General features: G+C 33.2%; 1 protein-coding gene across 1 annotated transcript in view; it reads right to left on the bottom strand.

Annotated features, from left to right (window-relative positions):
* LOC103270295 (B-cell scaffold protein with ankyrin repeats-like) overlaps positions 1–18,816 on the bottom strand; it is a 95,267-nt gene extending 76,451 nt beyond the window's left edge. Inside the window, 1 exon segment of the mRNA XM_008067832.1 lies at positions 18,407–18,816. Within this exon segment, the coding sequence (XP_008066023.1) occupies positions 18,407–18,785 (379 nt within the window). The 5' untranslated portion in view covers positions 18,786–18,816.
* Between the last annotated feature and the right edge of the window lie 2,073 nt (positions 18,817–20,889).

A 20,889-nucleotide genomic window follows, 5' to 3' on the forward strand; every position in this document is an offset into this window, starting at 1 on the left:
TAGAATCTGGAATTTTCTGCTAATTCTTCTGTAATATTTGGTTAGAAACAACCATTTTATTTACCATGGGGACATAATCACAGATGCACAAAAAAATTTACATCTGTGAATATTAGCAGAGGCACTGTTTGTAGTGTAGGAAATTGGAAGTAATCTAAGCAATAAGGGACTATGTGATAAAAGATATCATTAATGAAAATTCTATCAAAGAATATTTAACAAGAAACAGGTTTATAATATATCTAAAAAATTCAAGTCACAAAATTATCAATTTAGCAGATTTTTGTTTTAGTAAACTAAAAAACTATATAAATATATATATAACTATGGGTCGAAATTTAAAAATATTCTTGAGTGAATAAAAAAAGACTAGCCATATACATATATATATATAATATATATATCAGCCGTGTGTGTGTGTGTGTGTGTGTGTGTGTGTGTGTATGTGTGTGTATGTATAGAATGAGTGGTTATTTCAGGCTTGTAGTGTTGTGTAATTTTATTAGATTATTGATAGATACAATATTAATAATATCTAATAATATAGTATATTTAATATAGTCTGATTTATCTACATTGAAATGCACTTACTTTACAGATTAAACTATACATGTACCTTTAATTCAAGTTAATAAATGAATAGATTAAGATTACAAACTAAGTGCATGTATCTATTTTCTCCTATCTACGATATGTAAATGCAATAATAAATAAGATTGTTTTAAGATAATCAATGTATAAAATCATCGGAAATTGATAAATGGAACACTTACATAAGGAAAAATTTTGAGGAGTTCCTAAAAGATAGAAGTTAATCTGAAATTAGATGAACAAAGATACCAAAGATACAGAGCCCAAAGTAAGTATAGAAAAGGAAACTTCAGATACAAGATTAGTTCTCTAAAACTACTTAGTTTCCAAAATGAAAGAAACTAAAATTCAAATAGTAAAAGAGGGTCCTGGGACAAAGATAACAGTAAAAAGTGAAAACTTCATTTGGAACAACTGAGATATTTGGGACTTTCCCAGCTACTGTTTCTACTGAGCAAAAGGCAGTTTTTCTTTTGCCCTAAGAATGAAACTCTAGACTCTTTTGAAACACAATTTGCTGTTACTGGGACTGGATGAAGAGCAGAGTGAAGCCTGACATGTTTCCAACCCTTCCCAAAGACAGCAGAGAAAGGAAAACTCTTAGGAGAAGGGCTGGATCCAGAATTTTTTCTGAGGATTAAATTTGTTTTTTTTTTTTTATTTTAATTAATATTTTTTATTATGATATTGTGGGGTACAGTTAAGGGTTAGGTATGCAAATATGCTTCATTCAGGCTCCCTTGTTGATAACAAGTGTCTCCCCGTCTCCGGAAAGATGTTTACTACCATTAGTCCCATCCCCCCCATAGTTTCCCAACACTGTCAGTCATTTTCTTATAGTAGTGCATTGGATGATCAAGGTCCACTATATGAGTGAGAATATGTGATACTCAGATCTTTGTTTCTCTGAGAGGTCACTTAGTATTATAGACTCTAGCTCCATCCAGGTTGCTGCAAAATTCATGATTTTGTTCTTTTTTATGGCTGCATAGTATTCCATCATGTGTATGTACCACATTTTTTAATCCAGTCCTCTTTTGATGGACAGCGTGGTTGGTTCCAGGTTCTTGCTATTGTGAACAATGCTGCAATAAACATTCGTGTGCAGGTATCTTTTTTTATAGAGTGATCTGAGTTCTTCAGGGTATATTCCCAGTGGGGGGGTTGCGGGGGCATATGGGAGTCGATATTTAGAGCTTTTAGGAATCACCACACTGCTTTCCACAGAGGTTGCACTAGTTTGCACTCCCACCAACAGTGTAGAAGTGCTTCCTTTTCACCACACCCTCTCCAGCAGCTGTTATTTTTTGAGTTGTTGATAATTGCCATTCTGACTGGAGTTAGGTAGTATCTCAGTGTGGTTTTGATTTGCAGCTCCCTGATGATTAATGAGGTTGAGCATTTCTTCATGTGTTTGTTGGCTGCTTGGATGTCTTCCTTTGTGAAGTGTCTGTTCATATCTTTTGCCCACTTTATAATGGGGTTATTTGTTTCTTTCTTTTCATCACGTTTGAGTTCCTTGTAGATCCAAGATGTTAAGCCTTTGTCAGATTAAATTTGTAAGCATGGCTCTATAGGATGTAAGTGTTTTGACCAGGAGACTCATAAGGGAGCAACAACTATTAGCTGACAGTGATTCTCAATTAAAAGCATTAAGATTATCTCTCCCCTCTCCTTCTCCTACCCTGTCACCCACAATTCACTCAATCTTTCCTTAAGGCACCTTTTCCTATCAACACCTTAGTCAAACTTGTTACACAGAAATGGCACAATATCTTGCAACTGAGGGTGTCGTCCTGGGACCAGCAACTTACTAGAAAGACAGGCTTCTAGCCTCCATGCCAGACCTACTGAGTCAGGATCTGCTGCATTTTAAAAGAATTGCCAGTGATTTGAATTCACAATGGAGTTTGGAGCACTGTGTAGTAACAATAATTTATATCTTAGTGTGATATATTTCCATAACATTATCATAGCATAAATCATTAACTGAAATTATATCATATATTAACTGTTTCTTTGTTTCTTGTTCATCTAATCTAGAATGCAAGCTTTCGAAGTCAGGCGATTTTTAAAAAGTATTATTATTATTGTTATTTTAGAATCAAGGGGCATGCGAAGAGTTGTTACATAAGGTATACTGTGCAAAGGTAAGATTGGGATTTCTGAAGAAACTCCTCCCCCTGTGGTAAGCATGGTACCCAATGAGTGGCTTTGATTACCTTACTTCTTTCTCCTTCCCTATTTCCCTCCCTTCTGCCTTTAGCCATGTCCAGTGTCTATTGTTAACTTCTATATCTCCAGTGCATACCATTGCTGCTGGTACATAGTACAGGCTTAATAAAGATTTGTTGCCTGACTTAATAATCAAATGAATCCATGCCTAGTTAGTTTTTTTTTAATGGTTTATATCTCAATGCAAGTAATTTATTCTATCTACCACAGGCCTTGCCTGACTATCTTAAGGACAACTGTACTTCAGACAAAATTGGGCGTGTTCAGTGTGGTATGGCCATAGGTGGCATCTGTACTTCAATTAGTAAAATCCTAAGCCGGGCTCAGTGGCTCAGCCTGTAATCCCGTGCTTTGGGAGGCTGAGGTGAGTGGATTGCTTGAGCCCGTGGGTTCGAGACCCGTCTGGGCAACTTGGCGAGACCTCATCTCTACAATAAATCAAAAAATTGGTAGCGTGCACCTGTAGTTCCAGCTACTTGGAAGGCTGAGGCGGAAGGATCACTGGAGCCCAGCAGGTCAAGGCTGTGGTGGCAGGGAGCAGCCACTGCACTCCAGTCTGGGTAACAGAGTGAGACTCCAACTCAAAAAAAAAGTAAAATCCTAAAAAGATGGACTAAACAAAGTTAGAGGAAATGACCATAGCTTAGAAAGTACTAAGTTTGCCTCTTGATATCCTACACACTTTTGCTGTTAACGTTTCTTGAGAATTGCTAAGCAATATAGTATGACCCATACTCCTGTCTGTTATTTCCTGCAACTTGATCTATGAAGCACTGAGCTAAAGGAATAAAAAGGCTGATTCATGAAACAAACACCAATGATATTTTCTCTGATTCAACATGTATCAATGGCAATCCCTTTCAGTAGCTTGTACGAATGAAACAAAATTAAGATCAATTGAATAACATTTCAAATAAAAACTGAGCATCAGACTTTCAATTATTCCCTTTAATAAATAACACTGTAAAGTTTTGTATACATTCTGGTTGCCAGGTTGTTTTTGTTTGTTTGTTTGTTTAAAATATTGGCTTCAAGAAAAGTTTGTATATGCATTGATCATTACAACATTAATTATACATTGGACGTATAATTTATTAAAAGAAGAACTTTTCTATTTGTTGTCTTATGAAATATTCCATTGAAAAATACCTTCGTGTCCCCTCCCACTATGGAAGCTTTTCTGTCCTCTCAATAAACCCTACTTTCTCACTTAAAAAAAAAAAAGAAAAATGCCTAAAGTATCATAATGCACACCGAACCCAGACATCCATCAACTTATAGGTTTCTATTGGTTATTCTTGTTTTGCAACTAAGAAAGGAAATGTATAGATCAGATAGAAATAAGATGTACAGTTTAAGAAGTTTCCATAAGAGATTGAAATAGTATGAGACAATTTTTTGCTATAGTGTTAGCTGAATAAAAAAGAGTATATATGGATGTGTGTATGCATACAAATATATGCACCTGTATATATGTGCATATATGTAATTGTATATGTGTATAAATATTCATGTGTTTATATTTTATGATATAAAATATTGCAAGAAAAAAACACCATTATGTTAGCAGTGATTGTTTTTGAGATGATAGAATAAAAGTTATTTTAAAAATTTTCTTCTTCAACCTTTTAAATATACATCAGAACTTTGACAACTCATAAATATTACTTTTGCAATCAGACAAAAATAAACATCATCAAGAAGTTATTCATCATTTTTATTGGATGATAGGACAGCAGCAATTTCATTTTTTAAACCAAATTTATAAAATTTTACATAAGTAATAAATATTCATTATATATAATTTAAAACACACAAAGAAAAATAAAAAAAATCACCTGTAATTCTTTCTCCTAAAGATAACCACAAGTAACTTCTTGATATATATTATTTCAGTCTTTTCTTGAAACATGCAAATGCATATTTCTGAAAAATTGAAATAGGACGATTATATATGCATTTATACAAGAGGCATACCTTGGATATATTGCAGGCACCTTTCCAGACTAACATAATAAAGCAAACATTGCAATAAAGCAAGTGACACACATATTTTGGTTTCTCAACCTATACAAAAGTTATGTTTACCCTACAATCTATTTAGTGTCCAACAAATTATGCCTAAAATAATATAACTTAAGCATTTCTTAATTAAATATTTTATTGCTAAAAAATGATGAAGATCATCTGAGCCTTCACCAAGTCATAATTTCTTAGCTGGTGGAGGGTCTTGTTTTGATGTTGATGGCTGCTGAGTGACCAAGATGGTGGTGCTGAAGCTTGACCTTCAGTAATAAAATAAGACAACAATAAAGTTTGTCACATTGAGGGTCTCTTCCTTTTACAAAAGATTTTTCTTTAGTATAAGATACTGTTTAATAGCATTTTACCCACAATCGAACTTTTTTCAAAATTGGAATCGATTCTCTCAAATTGCTGCTACTGCTTTATCAACTAAGTTTATGTAATATTCCAAGTTCTTTATTGTCATTTCAACAATATTCACAGCATCTTCGCCAAGAATAGATTCCATCTCAGGAAACCACTTTCTTTGCTTACTTATAAAAAGCAACTCATCCGTTCAAGTTTTATCATGAGATTACAGCCATTTAGTCACGTCTTCAGGCTTCACTTCTAATTCTAGTTTTCTTGCTATTTCCGTCACATCTTCAGTTACGTCCTCTACTGAAGTCTTGAACTCCTCAAAGTCATCCCTGAGTCTTGGAATCAACTTCTTCCAAATTACTGTTCATGTTGACAGTTTGACCGCCTCCCATGAATCATGACTGTTTGCAATGGTATCCAGAATGGTGAATTCTTTCCAGAAGATTTTCAAGTTACTTGGCCCAGAGCCATCAGAAGAATTACTATCATAAGACAGCTATGGTCTTATGAAATATATTTCTTAAATAAGACTTGAAAGTATAAATGACTTCTTGATCCATGGGTTGTAGAATGAATGTTGTGTTAACATGCACAAAAACAACATTAATTTCCTTGTACATCTCCATCAGAGCTCTTAAGTGACTAGTTGTGCTGTCAGTGAGCAGATATATTTTTAAAGGAATTTCTTTCTTCTTTCTGAGAAGTAGGTTCCAACAGTGGGCTTAAAATATTCAGTAAACCATGCTGTAAACAGATGTGCTGTCATCCAGGTGTTGTTGTTCTATTTCTAAAGCACAGGCAGAGTAGATTTAGCATAATTCTTAAAGACCCTAGGATTTTTGGAATGGTAGATAAGCACTGACTTCAACTTAAAGTCACCAGCTGCATGAGCTCCTAACAAGAGAGAGTCAGCTTGTCCTTTGAAGATTTGAAGTTAGGTATTGACTTCTCTCTAGTTATGAAAGACCTAGATGGCATCTTCTTCCAATAGAAGGCCTTTTCACCTACATGGAAAATGTGTTGTTGAGTGTAGTCACTTTAATCAGTTGTCTGAGCTAGGTTTTTTGGATAACTTGCTGCAGCTTCTCCATCAACACTTGCTGTTCCCCTTGAATTTTATGTTGTGGAGATGGATTCTTTCCTTAAACCTCAGGAACCAATCTCTTCTGGCTTCAAACTTTTATTCTGCAGCTTCCTCAGCCCTATCAGCCTTCATAGAATTGAAGAGAATTAAGGCTCTGAATTAGGCTTTTGCTTAAGGAAATATTGTGACCAGTTTGCATCTTTTGTCCAAACCACAAAAACTGTATCCATATTAGAAATAGGCTGCTTTTTCTTTCTTATCATTTGTCTGTTCACTGGAGTAGCATTTTTAGTTTCCTTCTAGAATCTTTTCTTTGCATTCACAACTGGGCTAACTGGAGAAAGAAGCTGAACATTTTGTCTGTCTTGACTTTCAGCATACCTTTTTCACTAAGCTTAATCATTTCTAGTTTTTTTAATTTAAAGTGAAAGACTTAAGACTTTTTCTTTCACTTGAAAACTAGCAGTCACTGTAGAGTTATTAATTGGCTTAATTTCAATATTACTATGTCCTAAAGAATAGAGAGACCCAAGAAGAAAAAGAGGGAATGGCTGAAGGAACAGCCAGAATATGAACATTTATCAATTTAGTTCGCCATCTTGTATGGGCATGGTTTGTGCTGCCCAAAATCAATTAAAATAGTAATATCAAAGATTACTGATCACAGATGACCATAACAGATATAATAATAATGAAAAATGGAAATATTATGAGCATCACCAAAATAAAATACAGAGACATGAAGTAAGCACATACTGTTAAAAAAAAAAAATGTTAGGCTGATAAACTTGCCTAACATAGGGTTGTTCCAAACATTCAATTTGTAAAAAATGCAACATTTGTGAAGCACAATAAAATGAAACAATAAAATTAGGTATGCTTGTATTAGGTATAATAATACTACTTTATGCTCTAATGACTATATGCAGTTTATCAAGATTTTCACATGCATTGTTTTTTATTTTGAACACACACTTAAAACTATAATTCCAATTCAGTGTTGGATTACTGAATATCTGTCAAACATTTAAAACTGTTTTTACATAGTTTTTACATCCTGTGAGTCAGAAACTGTTCCTCCCCCATAAATTGTTCAGCCAAATAGAATCTTTTTTCTCTTCTGACACTTTGTGAAAATGTGAAGAGAAGCTGTATTTTGTAACAAACAGAATTAGAAATATAAAAAAAAGATGCAATTAACCTAGCAGTAAGGTAAAAAACAGCCATAAGTGGCAAATTCAACAGGAAAGTGTCTTCTGACCTATGAGAAGAAAATAAAACTTCATTATTGTTAAGCAAATAATTTTAGTTTATTTTCCTCTTAATAAGCTTTAAGTAGTTTATAGAGCAATTACAGAAATCTAATTTGTTTGTGTATGTGTGTGTATTATATATATATATATATATATATACAAATTATATAAACATAATATGTGTGTATACAAATTATCTTAGAAAGTAGACCTAACTCCTGATCTTTTACTTCTCAATGTAGCAAGATCAACCCTAAATTACTGTCAAGAAGCTGGAATGATTTTAGTGATGATGACTTCTAGCTAGCAATTGAAATGCAAGCCATAATAAATTCATTACCTGAGAGGAAAAAGTTTTAAATATGGATTTGATCTAGAATAAATATCCATGATTTTATAAACAAAATTCTCAGGAATACTAATAACTAACAATTATTGAACACTTACTACATGTCAAGAAACGCTCTTCGAGCTTAGCATATATTAACATGCTTAGTGCTCTACCATCTACATGAAGTAGGTAATAATATTAACCTTAATATGTGGATTCATTCATTTATTCTTTGAACAAATATTTATCAATCAATTGTGTACCAGATGCTATTCAGGATGCTGAGGATGCCACAATAAGCCTTCCTTCATAGGACTTGTAATCTAGTAGGAGGAGGCAAACAATGTATGAGTAAAATATACAATATAGCATATGCTGGTAAGTGCTTGGAAAAAAAATTAAAGCTAAGAAGGTTGACAGGAAGTGTGAGGGAAGGGGGTGGGGGTTGTTGCATTTAATAGGAAAAATACGGTTCTGAGCAGTAAATGAACTCTTCCAAAGCCACACAGCTAATTATTGCCGAAGTAACATAAAATAGTTGTTAATACGTCATTTTTGAGACAAAGGCAAGCTTTGAAATCCAGACCTATCATTTAAGATTTTCTTAAAACGTAAAGAAAATTATTCACACACTCATTTAAGTATAGCTCTGTACTTGTCATTTATGCTTCACTTTTTTCCTACAACATAAATTATAGCTTTGTTTAAAAATAATTTTATGTATATATTTGGAAAGTATTCTCTCAACTTTTAAATCACTTATATTCTACACTGTAATAATTTACCTATGCAATGAAATATGCCAAAATGTTAACAATGCTTGCCTCTGGGCATTGTTAGTCTAAGTGACATTTTCTTCCTGTTTTCTGTACTATTCAAAAATTGTTTACAATGAGTATGTGTGACTTTTATAATTATAAAGCTTTTATATCTTTCTTTAAATTTTAAAATTATTGTACATAGTTTAAAGTTGGGTGTCATATTTATTGAGATCAAATATACTATAAAATTAATACTTGAAATTACACAATATCTATATCTTAGAAGGAAAGTGGGGGGACAAAGCAATTGTATAGCTCTTTTTTCCTAGTTTCTAAAAAGATTTGAAAGACTCTAAAACAATTATACATTAGCTATATATCACACTTTTTCATATTCTTTTTTTTTTTTTTTTTTGAGTCGGAGTCTCACTCTGTCGCCCAGACTGGAGTGCAGTGGCCGTTCCTGGCCACCACAGCCTCGACCTACTAGGCTCCGGTGATCCTTCTGCCTCAGCCTTCCGAGTAGCCAGAATTACAGGCGCACACTACCACGCCCGGCTAATTTTTGATTTATTGTAGAGATGAGGTCTCGCTGCCCAGGCGGGTCTTGAACCCGTGGGCTCAGGCAATCCACTCACCTCAGCCTCCCAAAGGCGCGGGATTACAGGCTGAGCCACTTTTTCATATTCTTAAAGTTCATTGAGTTGTAAAGAACATGGCCAGTTGAGTTTAAAAAATTATATATAGTACTCGTCATCATGAATAATGGAAAAATGATTGAGACAAATCTTTCTTGCTTAAGAAACTTCCAGACTAGCTGAAGAGAGGATAGAGCATTTTTAAGGGGATCAGGTAGCATTCAAGCAGAGTTGAAAAATACATTTTCTCAATTTCCATAATGCTAGTCAAATAGAACTCCTGTCAAGGTACTTGAACAAAAAAATGTTGAGTAAGAGTTAAGCTACCTCATATAGGAATCTATTAAAGAGATTGATGAGCATTACTTACATTCCTACGAATATATTTTATATAGCATTATTATACTACTAGCAGTAAAAAAAAAAATATATATATATATGTATGTTTGTATGAGATGAGGTTTAGAGGAGGACTTGTGTTGATTTCCATCTGTCCCAACAACTCCATTACAATTAAAAAGAAAATCATAATTGCTTAGTACAATCATAAAAATTTAATGGATACATATAGTTCCTGAAAAAACATGTAAATCCAAGTCTGCTATTACGTAATTTGTAAAAGAGGATTAAAAAATTTTCAGCTGTCTCAATATATAAGAATATTAAGACACTGGTAAAAAGTAATTTGAAATAACTCATGAACACTTAAAGCTAAGAATACAAATTCTCAGTATGTGAGTGTAAGTGTATTCCCTTTGGTGGTATTATAAAATGTCTGACTTTTTAAATCTTTATTTACTTCTTAATTTAGTTTAGGCTGTCTATTGTGTTTCTCAGTAAAGAATAAAATTAAAATAAAGAGGCCTCTTACTTTATTCCCTATGTGAAATACAAAAATATGGTAAATCAGTATGAGATGCACCATTTTGTACCAAGCCATTAGCTAATCTGATCTGATACTATTACTTATCTTCCAGCATAAATATAAATGTGAATTAGAAAATGTTATTAAGGTTAAGAAAATAAAATTTAAAGTATCTGTCTAGGAAAAAAATTATTGAGACTAGCAAATGATTGGCCACAAGCTAGGGAAAATGTATGTTTAAGTCAAGCATGGCTCATAAGTAAAGTTTTCCTCTAATGGCTCAATTGTCATGTAAGGGTAGATTTATTTTTACCTCAGATTACAGTCCTGTACATTTCAGGAAACTAGCTGTCTTGGCATAAATTTCAGAACTAGATATTTTATTCAACAAGAGACGGTAAAATTTTGCTTTTTTGTGGACTCTGTGCAGTTTCTTCCCTTTAACATTGGAGTTAATGTTCAGAAAAGCCTTAGAATGATGCTGTTTAAGTAATAGACGACCATTTCTCATGTGGAATTGAAACATGAAAAAGAAGACCTGCTTTTAGCGAAAATGAAAAGAAAATCATTTAAAGGAAGGTGGGATTTTTGGAATAGTAAATAATAACATAAGCTTACTGCTAAGTAGTTAATAGCACAATGATTCTGAAAAATATGAAGCAGTGTATCTTAGTTTTGATTCAAAAAAGAAGGTGGGAGAAATCTGGAATAGGGGACACTATGTTCATAATATAAATATGATTGGTAAAAGATACCTATAGTAGATAGAATGCCATTACTAACACAAGTAAAAATATCCTGATAAAATCCCTTATCTTATTTTTTTAATAATTGTAATTGTATTCCAGTATCTTAGGGTAATAAATTTTTACTAACAATTTTGGTATTTGAGTTTTATATATAAAGGTGTGTGTGTGTGTATGTGTGTGTGTGTGTGTGTGTGTGTGTGTGTGTGTGTGTGTGTGTGTGTGTGTGTGTGTGTGTGTCCCAAAATGTACACACATTTTAGGATATATTAAAGTATTACTTTTTGAAGTTGAATTAAATTATGGAAGCAATGTGTAGTATGATGTTTGCTCAACCATGTTTCCACCATTTTCTTTGACTGCCCTGCCTGTCACATGGTGACACTAGCATTCATTTGATTAACATCATCTTTTCAGCAAATGTCATACTTAAAATGTGTATACATATTTTTGGCACTCCTGAATATATATTCATATATATACATGAATATTCACATGAATATACACAACCCAAAAGTGACATTAAAAAAATAAAATAACTAAAAATAGAATTTAAGAAAATAAATTGATTAATATATAAAAGATAAGTTCTTCAAAGAGAAGTTGAATATGTATCAAACATTGAGGAAAAAATGTTGAAAATTTAGTTTTATTGTCTCAGAAATAATTTGAGCTACTTTATTAAAGCATGCAAGCCAGAGAAGCTCTTTGGAACAAAATTAAACCCTTGTGTAAAGCATCAGATATCTGAACTCATATTTATAATTCAGGTTTTTTGAGTAATAAACTTTCAAACAATCCATCATTTTAATTGGAATTCTGAACTTATAACGAAATATTTGTTTCTTAGAGAAAGGAAAAAAAGTATATCAATCCCTGAATCTTAAAGTTAGCAGCTAATAATTTTTCTTTTTTTTATGGTATTCATGTAATTTTTCAAACCTTAATAAATTCTAAAGTACAAAGCCAGTTCTACTTAGCCTTAGTCTTAAATTTACTAAGTATATTTACTGTTACACATTTACTGTTGGAATTGATTACTGTCTAAATTAGTGAACAATCAATGTAGGTGTTTTAAATTCTGCTGCAAACTTAAAAAAATATTTTACATAATATTTTATTATAAGAGGCCTTATCTACTGCTCTAAGATATTTTGACTTTATTCTGTAGTTCAGGGGTCCCCGACTCCCAGGGCACAGACCAGTACCAGTCATGGCCTATCAGCAACTGGCTGCACAGCAGGAGGTGAGTGGCTGGTGAGTGAAGCTTCATCTGTATTTATAGCCTCTCCCCATCACTTGCATTACCACCTGAGCACCACTTCCTGTCAGATCAGCATTGAAAAGTCTGCTTTCATTTCCTACATCCAATCTTTGTGAAGTAGGATTTTCTGCAGTGACCAACCAAAATAAGATTATGGAATATACTGGACATAAACAACACATTTTGTGTGTCACTGTCTCCCATCACCCCCAGATGGGACTGTCTAGTTGCAGGAAAACAAGCTCAGGGCTCCCAATGATTCTGTATTATGGTGAGTTGTATTTGATTATATATTACAATGTAATAATATTAGAAATAAAGTGCACAATAAATGTACTTTAATCCTCCTGAAACCATTCTCCTCTTCCCCATTTGTGGAAAAATTGTTTTCCATGAAGCTAATCCCTGATGCTAAAAAGGTTGGGGATTGCTGATGTAGGTGATGGAGTGCTCCATAATCTAGTGTGTTTTAGAAGAGAATGGAATGAATAGAGAGGAAAGAACAGGCCACCAGCTGAGAGGTTACAGCAGTAGACTGTGAAAGGAAAGGTGAAGATTTAGATAATGGATTAAAATGTGAAAGTAGATGCATTTCTAAGGAAGAAAAATGAACTGAATGTGGGAGATGGGGAGGGTTCTGTGATAATGCTGGGGTGATCGATTAGCTTCCTTTAATTTGGAACTTTAGCTCATTTTTTCTTTTGCTTTCTTGATTTTAATATTTTTTGAAGACTCCAGAGAAATTATTTTGTGGAAACTCTATCAGTTTCCCCTCATGATGAGATTCAGATTATATATTCTTGGCAAGAATACTACCATAAACATTTTCATCAAGAGGTTTCAACTAAGTGAAGAGGCCTACTGAACCATAAACATTTATAAACCCACACTTAAAGACACAATTTGTCCTTTTTGCTTTTTTTAAATGTTTAGAATGCTGAAATGTTTTTAAAAGAAAGTTAATAGCATCGCGTTTTTAAAACAAAGTAATAGGGAGAAAAAATGGTAAAAAAATTAGTTACAGAGAATATAGAATGTGTTGAGAGTATTAAGTAAACAATAATCAAAATCAACAGAATCAGGGAGATGAGGAAATCTTTTTCATGCAGAAATGATCTGAGATAAATTTATTGATAAAGCAACTTTTCAATAATTTCAAAAGATGACTGTAAGTTCAATTGAGAATACACGGAAGGATACTCCAGAAAAAGAAAGAAGCATAAGAACCACAGTGCAGAGGCAGAAATTGAAAGGCTGTGTTTGTTCAGTGGGAAAGGATACAATTATTCTAGTATAGGCATGTGCCTGCACCAACGCTGGTGACATAAATGGCTTGGGCATCTATGCTGGAGCTATGTCTTCAAGGAGCTGAAAGGCCAGTCCAAAAAGGATGGGTTTCATTTAAAAGACCATGAAATTTCATTGACAAGTTTTGAGCAGGCCCAGTGAACCATACCTCTGAGGCAACACACAGCTCAGATAGGAAGAAAGGAAAATAATGCTTCTACATGGTTTGTTTCTGTTTTATTGCTTGTGTTGTTTGCTTTGCCTTTCTAATAACTCTGCTATTGTACTGCTACTCTTCCTTTTAGGTTTCTTCTTTTTAGTTTAATAAGCCAAAAATTCAAAACCATTGGTTTGATAACATTAAAAAATGGAAATGTTAAGATTCTTCAAGAAAGAATTATCAGTTTTTTCTATTATTTGACAGTGAAGAAAATATGAGAAAATAAGCCAGGAGAGAGCTGTTGGTTAGTAGTAATTTAGGTGCTGACAGTAAACCAGAGTGCCTGGTCCAGAGGTAGAAAGTGGTAGAATAAAGAATAAAGAGCAAAGGAAAAAGAGCCAGGAGAAGTGCTACGGTCCTAGAAACTGGCGAACATTCTCCCTTAAAGGGAGGACTACTACACTCAATAGTAAAGCAGAAATGTTAGTTGATTTTATGTAAATTTGAGATCAGATTATTTGTATTACATATAAACAATGCTGTATGAAACCTAAAATGTGGAAGGATCAGAGGGAGAATACTAAGTAAAGAATCAAGAGAAATGACAGACAAAGGAAGAAATGTCATCAAAATGATTATAAAACACACAAAAAAGGAGAACTATACCTGGATTTGTATTATTCCCAATTTGAGAACTAAGGAGATAGGAAATATAGTTTTTTAAAATTCCTTAAAAAGAAATAAAATACTCAAAAAAACATGAACTATTGTATCTTTTAAAAAACTTTTTTTAATATTAAAAACTTTTCTCTCAAGTCTTAACTATTAAATATATTTCTCTTTTATTACACTTTATAAAATTTCCTCTGATTTTTCTTTGTCTTGTGTGACTATATTAGAACATTTAATTATTTCCATGACTTCCCTGGCATTTTTATTATTTTTTATAGCATGTTTATGGATCATAAGTTTGTCTTATTCTTTGTATAATTTTTCTAGGGAATGTAGAAAAGGGATAGTAAACATCCTATTCCATATCCTTTGTTCTATTCCACCCTTCTTTTTTAACATTAATCTCAATGTTGAAAACCAGAATACCTATTCAACATGAATGGCAACATAAAACATAAAGTAATTTAGCAGAGGACTTAAGCAAATTTATTACTGCATAGACTATGGCAATTAGTTCCAATTTTGTCAAGGCATACAACCCATACATGAAGGTTATTTTTCCAATACATGGTCGGAAATACACCTACATTGTAATGTATTTCATTCAGATAAATATATCATATTTGAGCACACTTTTTCAAAAAACATGATTATATTTTCAAGTGGTACATCAAAGTTACTCTAAGAAATTAGAGTCCAAAACTTGAATGTGGGAAGGTGAGTCTAGTAGTGTCTTCAAAATAGTGCTTTGTTATCTATAAAGTGTGAACTATGAATAGAATGAATAGAAATATAATTTGAATATGTAGCAGTATACCATTTTCATATTCACCCAAAGATACTCATCATAAAATGAAATAACTAAAACAACCAAAAGGTATTTCTTCAACACTTTTATGTAATAATAACATCATAACTAAAGTGGCAAAAACAACATGAGTTCTTTGAGGAAATAGAAACCATGAGTGTGAGGGACCACTTAAAATTTTGTCAACAATCTTCAGTGCTCCTCTGTCTTAGGGAAGAAAAGTAGCATAAGATTACTTGTACTTTATATGCACTTTATTGTAATATTTTTTCACATAATTTTCCAATTGTAAATTTTTTTCTTTTCATCCCCCAAAATATTAATGTATTTGAGGAATACTAAAAAAGAAAAGGTGAGAGAGAGAGAGAGAGAGCAAGATTAAAAGAAACTTGATAACTTTCAGCTCGAAAATTGTGGAGCATAGTTAATGTTTCCCCTTTTTACTCTTGGAAGTCATCCTGACACATAACCGATGAAAAACAATTATGTAAATGTTCTATTTAGTGAAAATAGAAAAGAGTGAATTTCTAGAGCCCAAGATAAATGGAATGTTCCTAAAACAGTGGTGATTGAATATAAAGGTGTGCAGGAGGAAACAGAAAATAAACCTTGAAGAAATAATCCAGAAGCTGCAGATATAGAAAAAAAAGATATAGAAAAGATATATAGAATAAACACCTTCCTCTAAGGCTAGGGGCACTTGCTTTGTTTTCACTGTAGACAGTTTGTAAAGATTGAGGTAAGAGCACTTATGGAAGCAATTTGGTTCCAAAAAAGCAGAAAAAGTGAGGCTAAATGAGGAACTGTACAGAAAAGAAATAATATAGAAACCAATTTACATGTGTGGAAGCAGAGAAGTAAAACAACAACAAAACAGAACAAGCAACAAAAATCACACTGCCTATCTCCATTGGCTGGAGCCCCCTCCACACCCCCAAAAAATCACTTTGCTCAGTAACACAGATGAAAAACTGAACCAGTGCAGAATATATGTAAAGATACTTCAAGAGAAGGGACACACACACACACACACACACACACACACACACACACACACACAGAGAGAGAGAAACCAACAGTACATGGGAAGCACAAACTAAAAACACATTGTTATAAACAAAGCTGAAAATTGTGACCAAATATTTCACCATGAATTTTTAAAATGTAATAATTTACAATCACCTTTTTGAAGCAATTGTACTGTACAGAAATACAAGGGGTCAGGGAGAAGTGAGCAAGATAAGAACAAGATATGAATTGCAAGCTTCAAGTGCTCAACCAAACGGTACAATAGAAAAAAGTAAAAGTATTATAAAAATGAAAGTAAATGGAAATAATACAGAGAAAGAGAGACTAATGAAAGTATAAGATGGTAGCAGAAGTTGAAGTGAAAATGCAAACTAAGTGAATTAGGTGTTAATGAAGAAAAAGGATTAGAGAGAAATTATAGAGTACAACACAGACTAAAGAAATCCAAAATACATATTAAAGGAATCCCTGGATAATAAAATCATAATAATAAGACAGATCAAATATGTTGATATAAGTTAAGAAATTGTTCATGAAATAAAATAAGACCTGAATCTACATTTTGAGAAAAAAATAAACACAAAAACAGAAAGCATGTCCCAGAGCAGTCAGAACTAAGATAACTTTCTAGTGAAGTCACTAGGCTTCAACTGTAAATGAAAAATCCTTTAGTTAACCAAGCAAATTCAAATTCTCTAATTCTACAATGCTGGAAGGAAGAATAAGAATAATACCGTCCTCAGACAAACTCTACTTCAAGTGTAAGGCAAGACACAAACACTTGAAAATGCCCCAAATCAGAAACGTTGGGCCTTCCTTGGGAATCTGTTAGAGGTGATCTTCAACCAATCAAACACAAACACAATAATAAAGGAAACTGCCAAGCTAAGCCACTCCCAGATACCTGAACCATAGACACTATGATATAATCATTGTTGATTGTTGCTAAAATTTAGAGAAATGTGTTATGCAGCAATAGAAAGATTATGGTACTGTAAAATTAGAAGATTTTTTTTCAAAGGGAGTTGATTCCTATTGAGCAAGAGTGAGGTATATTACCCTCCTCAGGTGGGAAGGGCTTCCAGCAAACACAGACTAGTGTGTCTATTTGGGACTGATATAGGTTCCCTGGATCTACACAATGCCAACACTTGTGTTGGGTCCATGTTTGTAAATACTAAAGGCAAAATACTGTGGCTGTATTGCTGCTCAGAGAGCAGGATGGTGGTGGCTACAATGGGAATGGCTTTCATGCCTAGAATCTGTCAGGTCAAAAGATAAATAAAAAGAAGGAAGGTTTACCTTCAGACAGATGTGGACCAGGTGGGAGAAACACTCAGCCAGGAAACATCTCAGTGTGATTTTGACCATAAAAGATACTTGAAGAATGAATGATAAAAATCTATATGGGTTGGACAATCAACTTACAGAAGAGGAGATAATTTGTTTCATTAAGGCATGCGAGCGAGACAATTCCAGTGAATAATGAATCTCCATAGAACCCAGAAATGTGCTCCAAGAAAAAGAGCCAATTTTAATATCTGATGTGGCCAGTACAAATAAGAGCTCTATCCCTTCCCTTAAGGGGATGAAAACATAGCTGAAAGACTGAGAGTTAAAGGCAAACTGAAGGTTAAGAAAATGAGAGAAGCAACTGATCACAGCATCCCTTTTATACCAAGCAGAATAGGATTGTGGAAGGGAGAAGCTTTGACATTAGTAAGCTTTAGGGTTTTGAAGGTGACATAAAAAATGTAATTAATTAATAAATGGGACCTTGTGCTCTTCTATTTTACGTAAAGATTCTATGCTTAAAATTAAATTTGCTATTTAAATCGAATAAAAATAACAGTATTGTATACCATCATAATAGATATCATACATTATCAGTACAACAGAAGCTCTGTAATTCTAACCTAGCCCTTCAAATTTTGAATAGCTACTGACTGGTAACAATACTAGGATGGGTAATATTAACTCAAACCTCACCAGTTACATAAGAAACCAGTTTCCATAACCAAACTGGCATAGCATAGCATAGCATGTCTGTCCTAAGAAATATATTTATAAACTATTTTTAGAAAAAAATGAATAATCCTTGATTGGAATAAAGCTAAAAATTAAGACCCTTAATGCATTTTGTGGAAAGTACAACATACTGCTAAATAAAATTGGCTTTCATTTTTCTGCTTTTTTATCCTAGTATAAAATATTCATTAGTTAAAAAATAATTTTAAATTTTATATAAAAAATAATAAAAGTAAAGGCAAAAAATCAAGAAGATTTGGCAACCCTACCTCTGAATATGATATTCTGAATTACAGAGATGTAGTCTTCAGGCTCCTGCTCAGTTGAGATCTCCCATCTGCTTCCAGAGATATTTAATAATTTGTAGAGCTGATCTGAATGTTTAACCCCACAAAGCAGACTGACTACACTGTCTGATGAATGAAGCATCTTTTCCAGAAACTGACATTTCTTTGGAGTTAGGTCTTTAAGCAGGCCATTTGATAATATCAAAAGTTTACATTTGTAAGAGGTTAAGTTCAGCAGCTCCAAATGCCAAAGAGAGAAATTTTCCAAGCAATATAATAGGATTGCTTCCCTTTGCACAACATGTAGAAAAACTTCTCTCAAGTATATAGCCCATTCCTCAGCATCTTTCTCATGTATCATTATGATGTCTTTTGTAGTTCCTGGAAAAATAAAGAATGATGCATTAGTTTTACATTTGCAATGCTAACAGCAGGTTAGATTTTTTATTTCTAGAAATTTTTAAAGATGCTCTTTAGGCAATACATACATTTGCTTATACCAGAGAGCAATAATATACGTCATATAATCCCCATCATAATCATATAGGATTAAAGTAATCATTAAGATATAATACAGTTCATGCTTTGTGTGGGTCTACTCTGTACTCACTAAACAAATGTAAATCTAGGGTGCTCTGCAGAAATAAATGAGAGACCTTATGGTAGATTGAACAAATAAGAAATTATAGACACTAGGCTCCCAAGTATGACTGCCAGTAGGGAAAATCCATCAAATTTCACAAACTCAACCATACCCTTGGGCAGAGGAGAGAGACCTTACTAAGAAAGAACATTTAACAGGGTCTTAATGAAGGCTACAGCTAGAGCATCACACAAGTTTTCTTTTTCCTTCTCTTTTCCCTCAGGCCATAAAAAATGTGTGGAATATAGATTCTGTCTTTCAAATTGTAGCTCGGAGAAAAAATAAAAAGTACCACATAATATAGGGAGAAATTTAAAGGATAATTTGCCCATGAAATATACAAATAAAAAGTCTAAACTGAGAGAAACATATGACAAGATGAAAGAATAGCAATAGTAATTGGTGGCTATGGGAAGAGACTATAGCAAATAATATTAACAATAATAATAATGATCATCATAATAAAGTAACACAGCAGACAAAGACTAGTGGAAATCATAAGTAGAGAAGAAAAACTCTAAAAACCTGTAACACACAGTATAAAAAAGATCATGGATTAATTAAGAGCAAAACTCAATGACAAGTTGATGTAGTTTTTACAAAGAGTAATATGAAAGTGTATAATAAACAGGGAGACAACTTGAGGGGCAAAGTAATACCATTACCCAGATAATAAATAAATTAGAAAAAGCAATGGTTAGATTAGACATAAATAATATTTTAATTTCTGGCCTAAAAGTAAATGCAAACATGAAGAAATAAGATTAAGCAAGATCAATACAAATGGTGAAAATACGATATTTCTGCACAAGAGTCAAAAAAAGAAAACATTCAATGTAAGAGTCATCTAAAAACCTGAAGTGAAGGAGAACAAAATACACATTAAAATATTGTAAAGTAAGCCGAGCTCAGTGGCTCAGCCTGTAATCTCAGCGCTTTGGGAGGGTGAGGTGAGTGGATTGCCTGAGCCCGCGGGTTCGAGACCCGCCTGGGCAGGAAGAACTCATCTCTACAATAAATTCAAAAAAAAAATCAACCGGGTGTGGTGGCGCATGCCTGTAATTCCGGCTACTTGGAAGGCTGAGGTGGAAGGATCGCCGGAGCCCAGCAGGTCGAGGCTGCGGTGGCCGGGAGCGGCCACTGCACTCCAGTCTGGGCAACAGAGTGAGATTCTGACTCAAAAAAAAAAAAAAAATTGCAAAGTATTAAATAATTTTAATAGATTAAAAATACCTTGAAATTAGTAGATAAAGGAACAATTTCTAGGTATCAGAGGGGCACAAATGGGTACCAAAAATAATTGCTAAGAAAAGCTATGTTGATCAAATTACACTTGGTTTAATGATTATTATGAAACTTTTTCACATATCCAGTAAGGAAAAACAAATCACCAACAAGAAGAAAGATATTAAGTTGTTCTTGATTTCTTCAGAGCAATTTCAAGGCAGATTATCATAAACTATAATAAGAAGTTCTTAGAAAACTAATTTTTACAGTATATTCATACAATAAAATATTGCCCAGAGCAGTGACAACACATGAACCAATGCTACATACAACATGGATGAATCTAGAGATAATACTAAGTGAAAAAAGAAAGCATGTATACTACACGATTTTATTTATATAAACTTCTGAAGCAGAAAAATTTGGTGCATGGTGATACAGACAAGAATATTTGAGTAAGAACAAGCATAAGGAAGCCTGCTAAGGGTCTAAAAATGTTCTATATCTTATCTATGTGGTTATTATATTTTATATATGTGTACATATATAAAAATTCCTTCTTTTACATACCTTAGATTATGTGCAGATTACACTG

Source organism: Carlito syrichta, unplaced genomic scaffold (assembly GCF_000164805.1).
Source record: "Carlito syrichta isolate Samal-C Ts95f unplaced genomic scaffold, Tarsius_syrichta-2.0.1 Scaffold309783, whole genome shotgun sequence".
Classification (NCBI taxonomy): domain Eukaryota; kingdom Metazoa; phylum Chordata; class Mammalia; order Primates; family Tarsiidae; genus Carlito; species Carlito syrichta.